The 17361-nt window shown below is 40.7% G+C and overlaps 1 protein-coding gene across 2 annotated transcripts in view; it reads left to right on the plus strand.

Moving 5' to 3' along the window:
* IPO9 (importin 9) overlaps window positions 1-17361 on the plus strand; it is a 58412-nt gene that overhangs the window by 7366 nt on the left and 33685 nt on the right. For both annotated transcript variants that reach the window (XM_017896477.1, XM_017896478.1), the window contains exons 2-4: window positions 12909-12970; window positions 13179-13265; window positions 14095-14296. In XM_017896477.1, coding sequence (XP_017751966.1) covers window positions 12909-12970; window positions 13179-13265; window positions 14095-14296 — 351 coding nt within the window. The remainder of the gene's footprint in view (window positions 1-12908; window positions 12971-13178; window positions 13266-14094; window positions 14297-17361) is intronic.

The following is a 17361-nucleotide window of genomic DNA, read 5'->3' on the forward strand; positions in this document are numbered from 1 at the left end:
TTTTTGAGACAGAGTCTCACTCTGTCACCCAGGCTGGAGTGCAGTGGCACAAACTCAGCTCACTGCAAGCTCCACCTCCCGGGTTCACGCCATTCTGTCTCAGCCTCCCAAATAGCTGGGACTACAGGCGCCTGCCACACGCCTGGCTAATTTTTTGTATTTTTAGTAGAGACGGGGCTTCACCATGTTAGCTAGGATGGTCTCAATCTCCTGACCTCGTGATCCACCCACCTCGGCCTCCCAGAGTGCTGGGATTACAGGCATGAGCCACTACGCCCTGCCTCTTTCTCATATTTTTCAAGACATTGTGTTAAAGACACCAATCAGTAAAACCAGAAGTCCCCCAACACACACACACAGACACACACACACAAGTACTTTTTTTTAACAGATATACTTAGTTGTATTTCAAAAAATACTGTATCTCTGTTAAGTGAAAAATGCGTAAGTAGGGTTTTGCTACTTAACAGAAACCAATGGATAGGAGCAAATGTGTTAATCAGATTTAAAGTAAGGCAGAGAGCTTTAGGACTACTATCTGGCTTTTCCTTCTTTGCATTAGTTTGTTTCTTAGTTTGTTTTTTAATTGAGACAAGATCTCGCTCTGTCATCCAGGCTGGAGTGCGTGGTATGATCATAGCTCACTGCAGCCTCAAACTCCTGAGCTCAAGTGATCCTTCCATGTTAGCCTCCTGAGTAGCTGGGACTACAGATGCACATCACCACACCCAGCTAATTTTGCATCCATTTTATAGCACAGAGTTTACCATCAACATCATACTCCTTGGAAGCATTTATTTATATAGCTTTTAAGTAAACTAACATTTTATGGGTACGACAGTCTCAAATGGTGAGTGATATCCTTGTATTTCTAGTAGGTATGTGGTCTAGAAAGACTAAATTGGATTAAGTAAAATAATTTTGTATTTTCTGTCTTTCATCCCCCTATAACCTAATGCAAATAAGCTCTTTGTCTTTGAATTTTTGAGGCTTCAAAACATGTGGTCATGTTGGACATGTGGTCATAATGGACATGTGGTCATAATTTTTGAAACTCTAGGGGTCTGTAGAGAAGAAAATCTGTTCATCTATTTTATTTTAAAATTTGTCTTTAGTTAACGATGATGTTATTTGAAGATTTTCTTTGCCATTATTTATCTGCTTTTGAGCAAATAGATATGTTACTTGAACTTTAATGCTGGTTCTTTCATGTGTGAAACAATTAGCTTTTCGAAGGAATCCATCTTAAAATACTTGTTGTAGGTACAGATCCCTTGGTTAACTTGGGTTTTTGGCCCCTGCGTGGGTCTTAATCTTCTGATCTCTTATTCTCACCATCCTTTCCAGTCTCAGTGATGTGTGGAGCAAGGTGGTTAGTGGAATTTTGTGTATGATCTTTGATAGGTTACCAGACATGATTAACTTTTGGAATGAAGAGCTTCTGGCTATTGTGATCATCACTGGAGTGCATCCTTCTGGCAGGGATATGGAAAAAATATATCAATGCTAAGCTTTTCTCTGAAGAGAATAGACTTGGAATTCTCTGGTTGATGAGAAAGGACCCCTAAACTGTGACAGGACCTGTGTGTGAAGTTTGCCTGGTCTTCATGCTCTAATGACTCCTGTGGATCAGTGCCAGAGTGAACTGTTGGAAAATGTATGGTTCTTTTTCCCTTATGTGAACTGGGAGCCTCAGTATTACTCTACAACTATATGAGTATCAGTGCTTTCATTGGAAGGACAGTTGTTCAGATTTGTTTAAGCTTTATAAAGTCTTAAGTTTCAAACTTTTCTCAAAAGTCTCATTCCTCAGTATCTTTTCACACTGTATGTTGAAAATTTCTTCATTTTGATCTTGTTTTAGTTTGTCCCTGTAGTAATGATCCAAAATTATGCTCTTGCTAGGAACATTAAAAATCCAAATCATAATGACCTATGGAAAAATTATTTAAATAGTGCCTTAAAAGAAAATACCAGGCCAGGCGCCGTGGCTCACGCCTGTAATCCCAGCACTTCGGGAGGCCGAGGCGGGCGGATCACCTGAGGTTGGGAGTTCGAGACCAGCGTGACCTACGTGGAGAAACCCCGTCTCTACTAAAAATACAAAATTAGTTGGCCGTGGTGGTGTATGCCTGTAATTCCAGCTACTCGGGAGGCTGAGGCAGGAGAATCGCTTGAACCCGGGAGGTGGAGGTTGCGGTGAGCCAAGATTGCGCCATTGCACTCCAGCCTAGGCAACAAGAGTGAAACTCCATCTTAAAAAAAAAAAAAAATACTGTATGTCCCAGGTAATTTTTGAATGTGCTTGTATGTCATTGTGAAGGAAGTTACATAAGGCACACCAGAATTGGTTCACCATGTCTAGAGAGGCCAATTCTGGGTGGACAGTGACATTCTAAGCAGACTTGAGGCCATGAAGTTAGCATCCATTATCACACTAAGTATCTGAATTCAAAGGAATTGTGGATGGCCTTAGTAGTTGTCTTTCTCCTTTAAATGGATTTCACATGTGCATTTTAGAGTGCTTTTTTCCATTGAATTTGAACATTGGCATCTAAGAGATCTTCCTGAATTATCTGACTCATCTGTGTTTTAGTATCAGTTCTGAAAGTTGACTCCCATATCTTCGGGTTGTAGACACTTATTGTTTCTTCTCTTGGACAAATAGGTTTTATAGATTTAACCAGAATCTGTACTAACCAAATTAATCCTAGGAATTAGAATGGATTGCATTATCTGTAGGGGGATTTTGCAAGTTTCAAGTGTTTGCTTGTGATTTAATCATTTAATAACTCAGAAAGAATGTGGCTTCTTCTGTGGTGGTCATGCAAAAAAAAAGAAAAAATCCACTTTCCTGAGTGAAATGATAGGTGCCATAGGAGTGGATCAAAAACTGCAGCTTAAAGGCATAACAAGAATGAGTTAAGAATCTAAGAATTCAGTAAAATAACAGGAAATAAAATATAAAAATCAGTAGCTTTCACATAAATCATAAAAGGATAGAGGACGTAATGGTTTTTTAATAACCAAAACCATTTACGGTATCAACAAAAAAGTAAATGCTTAGGAAATGTGTAAGAACCTATTAGAGGAAACTTTCTTTTTTTTTTTTTTTTTTGAGATGGAGCCTTGCTCTGTTGCCCAGGCTGGAGTGCAGTGGCATGATCTTGGCTCACTGCAACCTCTGCCTCCTGGGGGGTTCAAGTGATTCTCCTGCCTCAGCCTCCCGAGTAGCTGGGACTACAGGCGCCTGCCACCACGCCAGCTAATTTTTGTATTTTTAGTAGAGATGGGGTTTCACCATGTTGGCCAAGCTGGTCTCGAACTCCTGACCTCAGGTGATCCACCTGTCTTGGCCTCCCAAAGTGTTGGGATTACAGGCATGAGCCACCGTGCCCAGCCTAGAGGAAACTTTTTGAGACAAGGTTTTGCTATGTCACCCAGGCTGGAGTGCAGTGGCTCAGTCTCGGCTCACTGCAACGTCTGCCTCTTAGGCCCAAGTGATGTCGTTCCTCAGCCTCCCAAGTAGCTGGGACTGCAGTCACACAACACCATGCCCAGCTAATTTTTGTATTTTTGGTAGAGACAGGGTTTCACCGTGTTGCCCAGGCTGGTCTCAAAGGCCTGAGCTCAAGCAATCTGCCTACCTCTGCCTTCCAAGACGTAAAATCAGATGTGAACAAATGGAAAAACATACTCTGCGATTGGACAGGACAACTCAGCATAATAGATGAGCTAGACAAGTTGGTTCTAAAGTTCATGTAGAAAAACAGACAAGGAGGAATAGCTCCAAAAACACTGAAAAAGGAAAACTACAAGAGGGAACTTGTTCTATCAGACATTGAAACATTACATAAAACCTGTATAATTAAAACAAACAGTGCAGCACTGTACTCAAATAGAACTGTGGAATAGAAGAGAAAATCCAGAAATAGATACAAGTGCCTATGGAAATTGAACATAGATGAAGGTAGTATCTCAAATCACTAGAGGTGGACGTTTTAACAAAGAATGCTGCGATGAGGCCGGGTGCGGTGGCTCACGCCTGTAATCCCAGCACTTTGGGAGGCCAAAGCGGGCGGATCACAAGGTCCGGAGATCGAGACCACCCTGGGTACACAGTGAAACCCTGTCTCTACTAAAAATACAAAAAATTAGCCGGGTGTGGTGGTAGGTGCCTGCAGTCCCAGCTACTCTGGAGGCTGAGGCAGGAGAATGGCGTGAACTTGGGAGATGGAGCTTGCAGTGAGCCGAGATCGCGCCACTGCACTCCATCCTGGGGGATAGAGCGAGACAACATCTCAAAAAAAAAAAAAGGGTGCTGCAATGGCTATGTAGCCGTTTGAAATTAGACTCATATCTCACACTAGATTTTTTTTAAAATAAACTCTAAATTGATTAGGAGTCTAAACAGAAAAAATTAAATCATACAAGTACTAGAGGAAAACATGGGTGAATTTATCTTTAAACTTGACATAGGGAAAGGGATTCTAACTATGACTCAAGATCCAGAGGCAATAAAAGAAATTATTTTATTGATAAATTTGACTACATAAAACTTTTTTACAATTTACATGGGAAAAACACCACATAAAAAATCAAGAGACAACTGACAAACTGGGAGAAATTTTTTTCCCCACAATGTATACTACAGACAAAAGGATAACACCTTTAATATATAAAGAATTCTTAAAAATTGAGGAACAAAGGACCAAAACAACACTCAGACATACGAAAAGTGTTTAAACTCACTTATGGTTAGAGAAATACAATCTAAAACAATATTAATTAACCATTTCTCACCTGTCAGCCTGACAAAAAAATTTATTTTATTTACTTTTGAGACAGGGTGTCACTCTGTCGCCTAGGCTAGAGTGCAGTGGCATGGTCACTTCTCACTATAGCCTCAACCTCCTGGACTCAGGTGACCCTCCCGCCTCAGCCTCCCAAGTATCTGAGGCTACAGGCATGAGCCACCATGCCCAGCTATTTTGGTGTTTCACCATGTTGCCCAAGCTGGTCTTGAATTCCTGGACTCAAGCAATCTGCTTGCCTTAGCCTCCCAAAGTGCTGAGATTACAGGTGTGAGCCACTGCACCTGACCAAAAAATTTTAAATATGATAACACATTCTGTTGGCAAAACTGGAAAGATGCTCCTATGTATTGCTGGTAGGAGTACAAATTGGTGCAATCCTTCTGAAAGAAAATTTGATCACACCCAATAGCTCCACAAATGCACTTACCTCTTGACCCACAATCCCACTTCTGAAAAATCTATGCTGAAAAATACATATTTACAATGTTATTCACTGCAGCATTGTTTATAAAAACAAAATATTGGGGGAAAAAACTAACTGTCCATACAGAGGAGAGCATATGAATAACATATAGTATATGTACATATATTATGCAGCTGTAGAGAAGAGCTTCAGGAATCTCTGTGAACTGATGTGGAAATCGCAAGATACAATGTTAGCTGAAAAAAAAGCAAAGTGCAAAAAAGTGTCTATAATATGCTCTTTTTCATGTAAACAAGAAGGGAATATTTTTTAAAATGTGTCTGCTCATGTGTGGAAAAGAAATACAGGAAAGAAAATCAGAAACTGATTTTGGTTACCTGTCTGCATGGAGTGGGTGGGGAAGGGGTGTAAAGAAGTGGGTAATGAAAACAAGATAATAGGGATGAGGAAGAAGTGACACTTCTTGGAATATTCCTTTTTGTATAGCTTTGACTCTGAGAATCATGGTAATGTTTCACATACCAAAATAAATAAATAATTAAAATCAAACAATGAGGAGGCACTAAAAATTGAGCAGAAGTAGTAACAAATGAACCTAAATGTTTTACAAATGAATAACAGCTTTTTAGGTGAGAGGAAGAACTAACCTAAGTAACTTGTAAAATAGTATTTACAAAGAGTAAAATAGTATTTGACTGCATCATGTAGGTTACAGTTAGAAAAACTATACACCAAAATTGTACTTCAGTTAATAGGTGTGTTTTTCACAAAGGTATGGATTAATACTTCTGTAATTGCTTCATATTTTAAGATTGAAAAAACAACTAAATGTAGTTGACGAGAGCCAAGTGTTATCACTTTTGGAGAAAGAAGTTACAAATAAGGGAAGAGTAGAATGAACCTCGAGGTTTGGATTGGCATCTGGGCTATCAATCAGTATGATAAATGGATGGATAGATGGTTAGGTATACTGTACTTCCTAGCTCTGTTCTCTGAGAACCCCTAGGAATAGTGATACTCCTGTAGCAATGAACATACCTAGTGCTCACATCTTGGTTTCTAAATATAGCTCTCCACTAAAAGGCACCAGGGTTCCTTGCAGGAGAAGTTGATATCTGGGCTTGGGCAGAGAAAATACAAGATAAGTATAGAGTATCTTGTGTATAAAAAAAAATAAGGAAGTGCTTGATAAAGGATGGGGACATATAGGAGTACACAGGAGTTAATTGGAAGGAGTTCCAGTGGCCAAAGCTGGAACAATTTGAGCAACAAAAGAAATAAGATAGTATTGGATTAAAACTCATAGAATGAAATAAATACTTATGAGTTCATATAGGTATAAATAAATATTAGGAAAAATAAACCATTTTTCCTCTGCTCTCGCACTACAACAGTCAACACAGAAGACCTCTGTGATCTCAAAAATATGTGGAGATTTCTCCTCACCAGCAAACAAGCAGTCAGTTCTGTAGTGGTCACCAGCTGGGTGTCCTCCGGTTCAATTCCAACATGTCTACAGATCCTAGAGATTGAAAGCTCAGTCCCCAGCCGGGCGCGGTGGCTCAAGCCTGTAATCCCAGCACTTGGGGAGGCCGAGACGGGCGGATCACGAGGTCAGGAGATCGAGACCCTCCTGGCTAACCCGGTGAAACCCCGTCTCTACTAAAAAATACAAAAAACTAGCCGGGCGAGGTGGCGGGCGCCTATAGTCCCAACTACTCGGGAGGCTGAGGCAGGAGAATGGTGTCAACCCAGGAGGTGGTGCTTGCAGTGAGCTGAGATCCGGCCGCTGCATTCCAGCCTGGGCGACAGAGCAAGACTCCGTCTCAAAAAAAAAAAAGAAAGCTCAGTCCCCAAAACTGCCCCCACCCACTCAGATACCAGTTGCAAGTCTAGGCCTCTGGAACTTCTAACAAACCAACTTCAAGTTGCGGTTGCCAGGACTTTGGGTTTGATTAATTTGCTAGAGCAGCTCACAGAACTCAGGGAAATACTTTTACAGATTTTTCTACAAAGGATATTCTAAACGATACAAATAAACAGCCAGGTGAAGAGATACATAGGATGAGGTCTGGAAGGGTCCGGAATGCAGGAGTATGTTCTTTGGCATTTTTATGGAGGTTTCATTACCCTGTCATGATTGATTGAACCACTGACCATTGATGATCAACTTAACCTTCAGCCCCTCTACCTTCTCACAGGGTGAGGTGGAGGAGATGAAAGTCCCAGCCCTCTAATTCTGCCTAGATATTTCCAGTGACCAGCCCCCATCCCAAAGCTACCTAGGAGCTGCCAGCTATCAAGTCAGCTTATTAGCATACAAAAAGACATCACTTTGGAGTTTCTGAGGATTTTAGGAGCTGTTTGACAGGAAATGAAGTTGAAGACCAAATACATATTTCACAAAATCACAGTCCACCCTTGGGTCTTCAAACCCTGATCCCTTACGTCAAAAGGATGTCCAACTCAAAAGATACTGCCACATTACTAGAATCCCATTCAATAATTAATAATCTAGTTCATCATATTGTGTGAATGTCTCCCAGGGTGAGGCCGCTCAGATTGGCAGGCTTCCTTTCATTCTTGTGAGGTTGCAAAAACAGAAGTAGTCTCAGCAAACACAGAGCTTTACCATTTCATGTATTTGATATAATTGAGCTAAGAGGCAATGTCATCTCTTGCTCTGAGCCTCTTTTGAGGTGTTAATGTGATATTGGAATCCTCTCAGTTCGTAATCTACTTACTCATTTCTTTCCTCTAAGCTACTGTTTCTTCTCTCTTAATAAGTACCCACACTTCTCCACCTTTGGAAGGGGCATTACAATCAGCCACTGTGATGGTCTAAATTGCAGGCAACAATACTAGTCTAGCAAGTACCTCTTCCTCAGTGCGCCCCATTCAGATAGGGTTAGGTTACAGAGGTGCAGAACTAGTGGGCTATTTTTACTATCAGGCAATATAGCTGTATTAACTGTTAGCCCCAATTTTGCTCAATGGGGTGAAAGCACAACCCATTCCCATCAGTCCATTAGGAATTCTGACCTAAGTTACAATACGTAGTTACAATTTCTTGCTTAGGAATCATTCCTGCTTCCAGCACATGTAGTTGTGGCCCTGGTCCTAAGACCATTGCATCAGGTAGGGGAATGGGAAAAAAAAAAGAAAAGGAAAGGTGAGGTGATGTGCGGGGAAAAAAGACAGAAAAAAGTATCTTGTAAGTAAGAAAAGACTGTCTTTCACCTTTATCCTTCAGGAGCTACTTCAGGAACCAAGGATAAAAGCCAAATACTTTTTAAGAAAATATATTCTTGGTCAGGTGTGGTGGTCCACGCCTGTAATCACAGCACTTTGGGAGACTGAGGTGGGCAGACTTGAGGTCAAGAGTTCAAGACCAGCCTGGCCAACATGGCAAAACCCAGTCTCTACTAAAAATACAAAAATTAGCTGGACGTGGTGGTACACTCTTGCAATTCCAGCTACTCCAGAGGCTGAGGCACACGAATCGCTTGAACCCAGGAGGCAGAGGTTGCAGTGAGCTGAGATAGTGCCACTGCACTCTAGTCTGTGTGACAGAGTGAGACTCTGTCTCAAAAAAAAAAAAAAAAAAAAGATATTCCTCTAGTCGCTTAGGAAATAATAAGGCTTACAGGAGCTGAGAACCAGGAACCATGGATGAAAACCAAAATACATATTTTATAATGTAATAAATAAAGGAGAAGGGACAGTACTTCCTTATAAAAGAATTCCAATTAATAAGTGAAGAGAATAAAAGAAATGCAAAATAACCATTAGACAGGTAACACCCACAGATGGATGCTAAAATCAGTGGATGAGAGTTTGAAAAGAAACAGGATAATAGCAAAATGTCAAAGTATAGCTCCCAAGATTTGGATCAGTTACAAAGGGAAAACCAGTACCTTTAAGTGGAGAAACCCAGCAGACTTTGCCATGTAATCAAGGTTACCATAACCAGTAATAAAATTTTTATCCACATTATGTACTCCCTAATATGATATACTGAGAAGGACACAGCATCACTTTCTGGTATTCTTGCCGGAAATGCATAACCTCAATCTAAAGCTGAGGAAACTTTAGTCAAACCCAAATTGAGACACATTCTACAAAATAACTCTGATCGATATTCACCAAAAGTGTTCTGGTCACAAAAGACAAGAATGAAGAACTGTCACACTTGAGAAGAAACTAAGGAAACATGGCAACCAAATACAATGTGGGATCATGGGATCCTGAAGGAAAAAGGACAATAAGGAAAAAAAACTGATGAAGTTCTTATCAAGTCTAGTTTAGTTAATAGTATTGTACTCATGTTAATTTCCTGATTTTTGATCACTGAACCATGATTAGGTAAGAGAAAAATGGATGAATGATATCCATGAACTCTCTGTACTGTTCAACTTTTCTGTAAGTCTACAAAAATTATTTTGTAAAATATGGACATAGATCATTTTCAGCAGTTTTTTCTTTTTTTTTGAGTCGGAGTCTCGCTCTGTCACCCGGGCTGGAGTGCAGTGACCGGATCTCAGCTCACTGCAACCTCCGCCTCCTGGGTTTACGCCATTCTCCTGCCTCAGCCTCCCGAGTAGCTGGGACTACAGGCGCCAGCCACCTCGCCCGGCTAGCTTTTGTATTTTTTTAGTAGAGACGGGGTTTCACCGTGTTAGCCAGGATGGTCTCGAACTCCTGACCTCGTGATCCGCCCATCTCGGCCTCCCGAAGTGCTAGGATTACAGGCTTGAGCCACCGCGCCCAGCCCATTTTCAGCAGTTTTTAACCTGGTTACTTGGATAAGCCTTGAACCTGAAACATTGCATGTAACAACTCTTTCTTGGTATTAAGCTTTTCTATTTTATAAATGCCCTTTGGATGGCTATTTCAGTAGAATCCAGTTAAGGTGGAACTTTTACATGAAAAGTAACTTTACTTACATGAGATGGGAAAGCCAGACAGTGTATTCATGATAGACAATAAAAAATAATAGCAAAGGGGCCGGGTGCGGTGGCTCAAGCCTGTAATCCCAGCACTTTGGGAGGCCGAGACGGGCGGATCACGAGGTCAGGAGATCGAGACCATCCTGGCTAATACGGTGAAACCCTGTCTCTACTTAAAAATACAAAAAACTAGACGGGCACCTGTAGTCCCAGCTACTCGGGAGGCTGAGGCAGGAGAATGGCGTAAACCCGGGAGGCGGAGCTTGCAGTGAGCTGAGATCCGGCCACTGCACTCCAACCTGGGTGGCAGAGCAAGACTCCGTCTCAAAAAAAAAAATAATAATAATAATAGCAAAATAACTTATTTTTGTCTTCAAGTTTTTACGACTATGGCAGATACTGTGCAAAGCATTTTACATATACTATATTACTGAGTCTTAGAAGGATTGCTTGATATATCGATACCAGTATTTTTTTGGGGTGGGGGACGGAGTTCCCCTCTTGTTGCCCAGGCTGGAGTGCAATGGCACAATCTCGGCTCATGGCAACCTCTGCCTCCTGGATTCAAGCAATTCTCCTGCCTCAGCCTCTCGAATAGCTGGGATTACAGGCATGTGCCACCATGCCCAGCTAATTTTGTATTTTTAGTAGAGATAGGGTTTCTCCATGTTGGTCAAGCCGGTCTCCAACTCAGGTAATGCATCCGCCCCCACCTCCCAAAGTACTGGGATTACAGGCATGAGCCACCTTGCTGGGCCCTGATAACAGTATTCTTATTTTGTGAGTGAGGAAGCTGAGGTTTAGAAAGGAAACTTACCTAAGGACAGGCATGGTGGCTTCAGGATTTGAACCTGAACAGCCCATTCTCTTAATCACACTAATCTATAGCTCCCTCCAAATGGGATTGGTGAGCCTATTGTGGCCTATGTATCTACCAATACTGAGCAAGTCTAGAAAACTGCTGTTCATTCTTTAGCGTAGTGCTGTCCAACAGAAATATAGTATGAGTCACTTGTGAAATTTTAAATTTTCTAGTGGCTGCATTAAAAAGGCAAAAAGAAACATAAAATTAAATTTTAACTCTATATTCATTTAACCTGATATAGACAAAGTATTGCAACATTTGATCAATATAAAAAGATATTTTCCTCTTTTTTTCACACTGTTTGAAATCTAGTGTGTATTACATTTATAGGCATCTCAAGTCTCACCAGCCACATTACAGGTACAGCCATTGTGACTAATAGCTACTGCATTGGATAGCACAGCCCTACAATGTGAGGTGTAAAAATTATGATGCACTGTTGGTTTTACATTCTTCCTCCTCTTTTCACAAACAAATATTTGATAGTTGACTCCTTTGCAAGTATATATTAGATCTAAGTTTTAATTTGGAGCCAGGCACAGTGGCGTGCATCTGTAGTCTCACTACTCGGGAGGCTGAGGTAGGAAGTTCATTTGAGCCTTTCTAGGTTATTACGCCACTGTACTCCAGCCTGGATGAAAGAGACCCTGTCTCTAAGACAAAATTTATTTTAATAATCATTTTTAAAAAATAAATTTTAATTTGGAAGTAAGAGTTATTTACAGTCTCCCAATGTGCAGTTCAAGTGCCATTGCTTATTGAAAACTACTCATTTTTAGGACTAAGTTTGTTGAAGCCAGGTGTTCTTGGACTTAATCAGCTCATAATTGGTGGCATATATCTGGGCAGCTTGTGAAATCTCACCTTTTAAGTTGTCCTCAGGAATAGATGGTCCCATGTTTTTTTGTTTTGTTTTGTTTTTGGTCCCATTTTTGTTTGTTTGTTGTTTTGTTTTGTTTGTTTTTTGAGATGGAGTCTAATTCTGTAGCCCAGGCTGGAGTGCAGTGGCACGATCTCAGCTCACTGCAACCTCTACCTCCCAGGTTCAAGCAATTCTCTGCTTCAGCCTCCCAAGTAGCTGGGATTACAGATGCCCGCCACCATGCCCGACTAATTTTTTTGTATTTTTAGTAGAGATGGGGTTTCACTATCTTGGCCAAGCTGTTCTTGAACTCCTGACCTTGTGATCCACCTGCCTTGGCCTCCCAAAGTGCTGGGATTATAAGCGTGAGCCACTGCGCCCAGCCTGTTTTGTTTTTTTGAGACAGAGTTTTGCTCTTGTCTCCCAGGCTGGAGTGCAATGGTGTAATCTCAGCTCACTGCAACCTCCTCCTCCTCAGTTCAAGTGATTCTCCTGCCTCAGCCTCCTGAGAAGCTGGGATTACAGCCACGCATCACCAAGCCTGGCTAATTTTGTATCTTTAGTAGAGATGGGGTTTCACCATGTTGGCCAGGGTGGTCTCGAACTCCTGATCTCAAGTGATCCACCCACCTTGGCCTCCCAAAGTGCTGGGATTACAGAGGTGAGCCACCACGGCAGGCTCCATGTTTCAATTACCACAGTAATTGGTATAAGAGGAAGGTATTGTCATCTTGGAAGGGAAGATGACTGGAAGGTGCTATGCGGTGACTGGAAAAAGTGTGTGCGTGTTGGAACTTCATTGTAACAAGGCATGTCCTGTAAGCCAACTTGTTTCTTTTACTTGGAGGAGTCAGTCTTAGTAGTTATCAGCTCTTTTTGAAACAACAGATTAGGATTCTTTCTGAAATCTTTTTGGCATCAGGGTTAGAGCTTAGTAAATTGCTATGGCTTTCCTGGGTGCTCTTAGACTCAATAAAATTTTCTCTTTCAGAATTTGGTGTTCACTTGGCAGAACTGACTGTAGATCCCCAGGGGGCACTGGCAATCCGTCAGGTAAGTCCAGACTGGCCCAATTTATAAGTAGTTTCCCTTTCCTTGGTAATGAAACTTCCTTATGGGAAAGAATAAGGCCAATTTATAAATAACCTAGGATGTTGTGCCAGATTTAGATAGACTTCAGATGTATCAGGCCATGTATATAGTTTTTATGTGTGAAAAAAATCTTTTTCTTGCTGTACTACTTGGCTTATTCTCTTCACAGCTGGCATCAGTCATCTTGAAACAATATGTGGAGACTCACTGGTGTGCCCAATCAGAGAAATTTAGGCCTCCTGAAACTACAGAAAGGGTAAGTCAGTTACTTGATTAGTCTACCTGAGGAGATTTGAGGGTCCATTTTAAGAGATTAGATTATCAACATTCTTTGACAGCATGGAGCAATCAAGACTAGGCAGAAAAGGAGATTGTTGGCTGGCATTGCGGGCATAGGGATATACATTAAAGAGCTCAAGTATCAGGCTGGTCTGTGTTCAAATTCCAGTTTTGCTTTTTACAAGCTATGAGATCATTGGAAATGTAGTTAACGCCTAAGCCTCAATTTCCTAAATCTCCAAAATGAGAATAAAAATACCAACTAAGGGTTTAAGAATTAAATGAAATAATGTTTGTACTTAGTGCAATAATGTGCAATCATCCTGAGTCCCCAAGAAATTTTGAGATGTAAGGTCTGGAGGAATGTTTTCCGTTGGAACTTTATGCAGTTATGGAAATATTCTGTGTCTGTGCTGTCTAAAACAATAGCTACTAGCTACATATGGCTGTTGAGCACTTAAAATGGGGCTAGTGCAACTGAGGAACTGAATTTTAAATGTTTTAAAATTTTAATAGCCATGTACAGTAGCTAGTGGCTACTGTAATGGACGACATAAGTGTAGAGATCACAGATGAACCCTCCAGATGAATTGTCAAGTTTATATATAGGAGTTTTAGAGAAGACTCCTCTCTAAAACTCCTATATATAAACTTGACAATTCATTGCAAGTTTATGCAGTACCTTGTACTCATTGCAGTACCTTGTATTGTACTCATTGTTTTTCCAACACAGTTCCCAACTGAACTGGGCTCTGCCAGTCACTTATAACCTGATCTAATAGCAGGTGGACTTTTATCCCTTACAGGCAAAAATTGTTATCCGGGAGCTATTGCCTAATGGGTTGAGAGAGTCGATAAGCAAAGTGCGCTCCAGTGTGGCCTATGCAGTGTCAGCCATTGCCCACTGGGACTGGCCTGAAGCTTGGCCCCAACTCTTCAACCTGCTCATGGAGATGTTGGTGAGCGGAGACTTAAATGCCGTCCATGGAGCCATGCGTGTGCTGACAGGTACCAGAAGCCCTTTTCCCTGGTATTGGTACTTGGATCTCAAGGGACAGGAGTATTACCAGAAGCTATGTAATATAACGGCCTGGATCAGTAGGAGTTGCTGCTGATGTTATTCCTCCCTCCTAGTTTTTATCTCTGCATCTACCCTCCAGCTCCATTGTTTTTTTCTAGGGAGTTAAGTTTGTATAGTATTACTTCTACTGCCAAACCTACCACTTACAGATACAGTATTAGCATAGAGATTGAGTATTCAGATTTTGAATTTTTGTAGGGGCTTCACCTTGATCCTTCACTTACCTTCTTTGAGCCTGAGTTTCCTTCTATGTAAAATTAAAATGATAGTAGTATCTGCATCAAAGGAGCTTTTGGTATAGTTTAAATTAGCTAATCTATCTTTATTTGTTCAGTAAAGTTTAGTTGCTATGATTATTATTACTATATATTATTTTCCACTTAGTTCAACCTAGGCAAAGTTAAGAATTGTAAAATGAATTTTATAGAAATATTTAAAAGAAGATAAAACAGTATAGCCATATAATCCTGACCTTCATTTAGCCAGTTAGAGAATATGTAGTCTCAGTATCTTTTCCTTCTCTCTGTTCTGAGAAGTTGATAAAAATACTTCAACTTTTAATTCAAAGAGATTTGATGGATATCTCTTTTAAACCTGATTAAGCTATCAATCCCTCCCAGAATCTGCTTTCATATATCCTTAGGGATGGCCTGAGTTTCCCAGTCCTTTGCAAGTTCCTCCCTGCTTCTTATTCCCTAGATGAAGTCACTGCTCTGTTTTGCCTTCAAGAAATTCTTACCTGGCCTGTGCTGATCCTTTAGAAATCATCTTTCTCCTTCATTCATGTAGGTTTGTAGAAGTCCCACCAATATCTTATCTCTTTCTCTATGACCTGCTAGCTTACCTGAAATGTTTTCTTACCTAGTTGTGAATGCCAGTTCAATTCTCTCTCAATCTCAGTTTACTGAACTTGGCACATAGGCCCAATTTTGCTAGTCCATGTGATGTTAATGGTAGATAATATCAACTCTTTGTCAAATGCAAATCTTTCTTCTCCTTTTGTTTCAAAATCGCCTCTTCCCATGCCCCAGCTGCCTTTTTGAATTACCCACTATATTCGTATTGATTGCCTGTGACAAAGCTTCAGTTTTTAGCTCAGATACAGAACAGAGTTACCAAAAAGATCAAAATGTTCCTTGCTCAGATTTTCACTTCCCTGCTTATTGCCCTTACTTCTCCTTTATGACTCATTCATTGTTCAAGTGATTTCATACACCCCTCTCCATGGAATTGGCCTTTCAGGATTCTTTATTCACCACTTCATAGTGCCAGGATATCAATTAACAGATACATGTTCTACCGAGGAAAGGAAGCCTGTTCCCGCTCAGTCTTCCAACATGAAATTCAGCTTCTTTTGACAAACCTGGAGAGAAAGGTGTTTGTACATTTATCTTGATTTGGATGCTGAAGAGCCCTTATTGTGTTTGACTAAGGAAATTACTGTTCAGTGAGATCACTTTTCTGCCAGCCACAGGGAAAGAACTCTTGGGGAAATTTGTCTCCTTTTGTAATGGAGTCACCAGACATGGAATGGCTGGCAGCCAACCCCATTCCCAAATACTTGCTCCAAATATTTTCAAACGAGAGTAGACTGTACTCTGACAACAAAAACTTAGGCATGCATGAAGATAGCAGGACATTGGTGGTTGGACAGAGGCCCATTAGGAGAATGTGACTGATTCTCTTCAGAGTTTTTCAAGATACTATACCAGTTACCCTTTAATGAGGCTTCCTATTAAACTTATCTATTTATAGATGAGAACCAACTAAGGCTTATGGTGTAAAGGAAATGTAAACATAGCAGCTAAGGATTAGAAGATTTGATCCACCAGATACAGCTTTCTCTTTATTCTCAAAGAAGTTTGGAAATTGAGGTGTTGCTGGAGTCCTAGAATTTTTCTGACTTGCTGAATCACCTCAGAAAACTTTTGGAATTAAACCTATAAAGTATTAATAAATTGATACCAGGGATGAGCATAGGAGAGTAAAAAGCAGTTAAGCATTTTATTAGCAGAATTAAATTATACTATATTTTCATAAAAACTTGTTATGCCATCTGTCATATTTGTTTGGACTAATTTCCTTGGATTTCTAAATAAAATAGAACACTCACTTACCATTCAAAGCTCATACTTTATTCTTGAGGAGGAAATTACAGCTGTAAAGAAAGTTCAACCTTGAGTATTTGGTCTCCATTTGACTCATGGGGATCGATATTGCTCAAAATTGTGGAGTACCTTAACCTTGAAAATGCCAACTTGCATTTCTAGCTGTGTATCTTTCCCCAAAATGTCCCACGTGGTTAGCTTTATTTTATTTTATTTTATTTATTTATTTATTTGAGACGTGATCTTACTCTGTCAGCCAGGCTCAGGTATAGTGGCACTGTTGTAGCTTACTGTAACCTTAACTTCCTAGGCTCAAGTGAGCCTCCTGCCTCAGCATCCTAAGTAGCTGGCACTACAGACACATCCCACCACACGCAGTGTTTTGGTTTTTTTGTTTGTTTGTTTGTTTGTTTTTTTAACGTAGTGGCAGATCTTGCTATGTTCAGGCTGGTCTTGAACTCCTGACCTCAAGTGATCCTCCTGCCTCAGCCTCCCAAAGCTCTGGGATTGCAGGCATAAGCCACTGTGCCCAGCGCCTATGTCCATTTTTATAGTGATAATGTGGAAAAGCATCAGGTAAAGTGAATAGTTATTGGAACTCAAGGGCTTTTATTCTGCTGCTTTGTAACATGAATCCAGGGTTCTTTGTGCTGTCTCAGTACCTTGTGTGTGGTGTATTTATGTTTTCTGTTTTTTGTTTTTTGTTTTTTTGGAAGAAGTGAAGGGAAGGATACGACCCATATTTCCGTCACCTTTGAGTCTCATTCTGTGTATAGGTTGCTTTTTGCCACATTTATATAGAAAATTCCTATTTGTGGCCGGGCGCGGTGGCTCAAGCCTGTAATCCCAGCACTTTGGGAGGCCGAGGCGGGCGGATCACGAGG

This window comes from Rhinopithecus bieti, unplaced genomic scaffold (assembly GCF_001698545.2).
Source record: "Rhinopithecus bieti isolate Rb0 unplaced genomic scaffold, ASM169854v2 scaffold_24392, whole genome shotgun sequence".
Classification (NCBI taxonomy): Eukaryota; Metazoa; Chordata; class Mammalia; order Primates; family Cercopithecidae; genus Rhinopithecus; species Rhinopithecus bieti.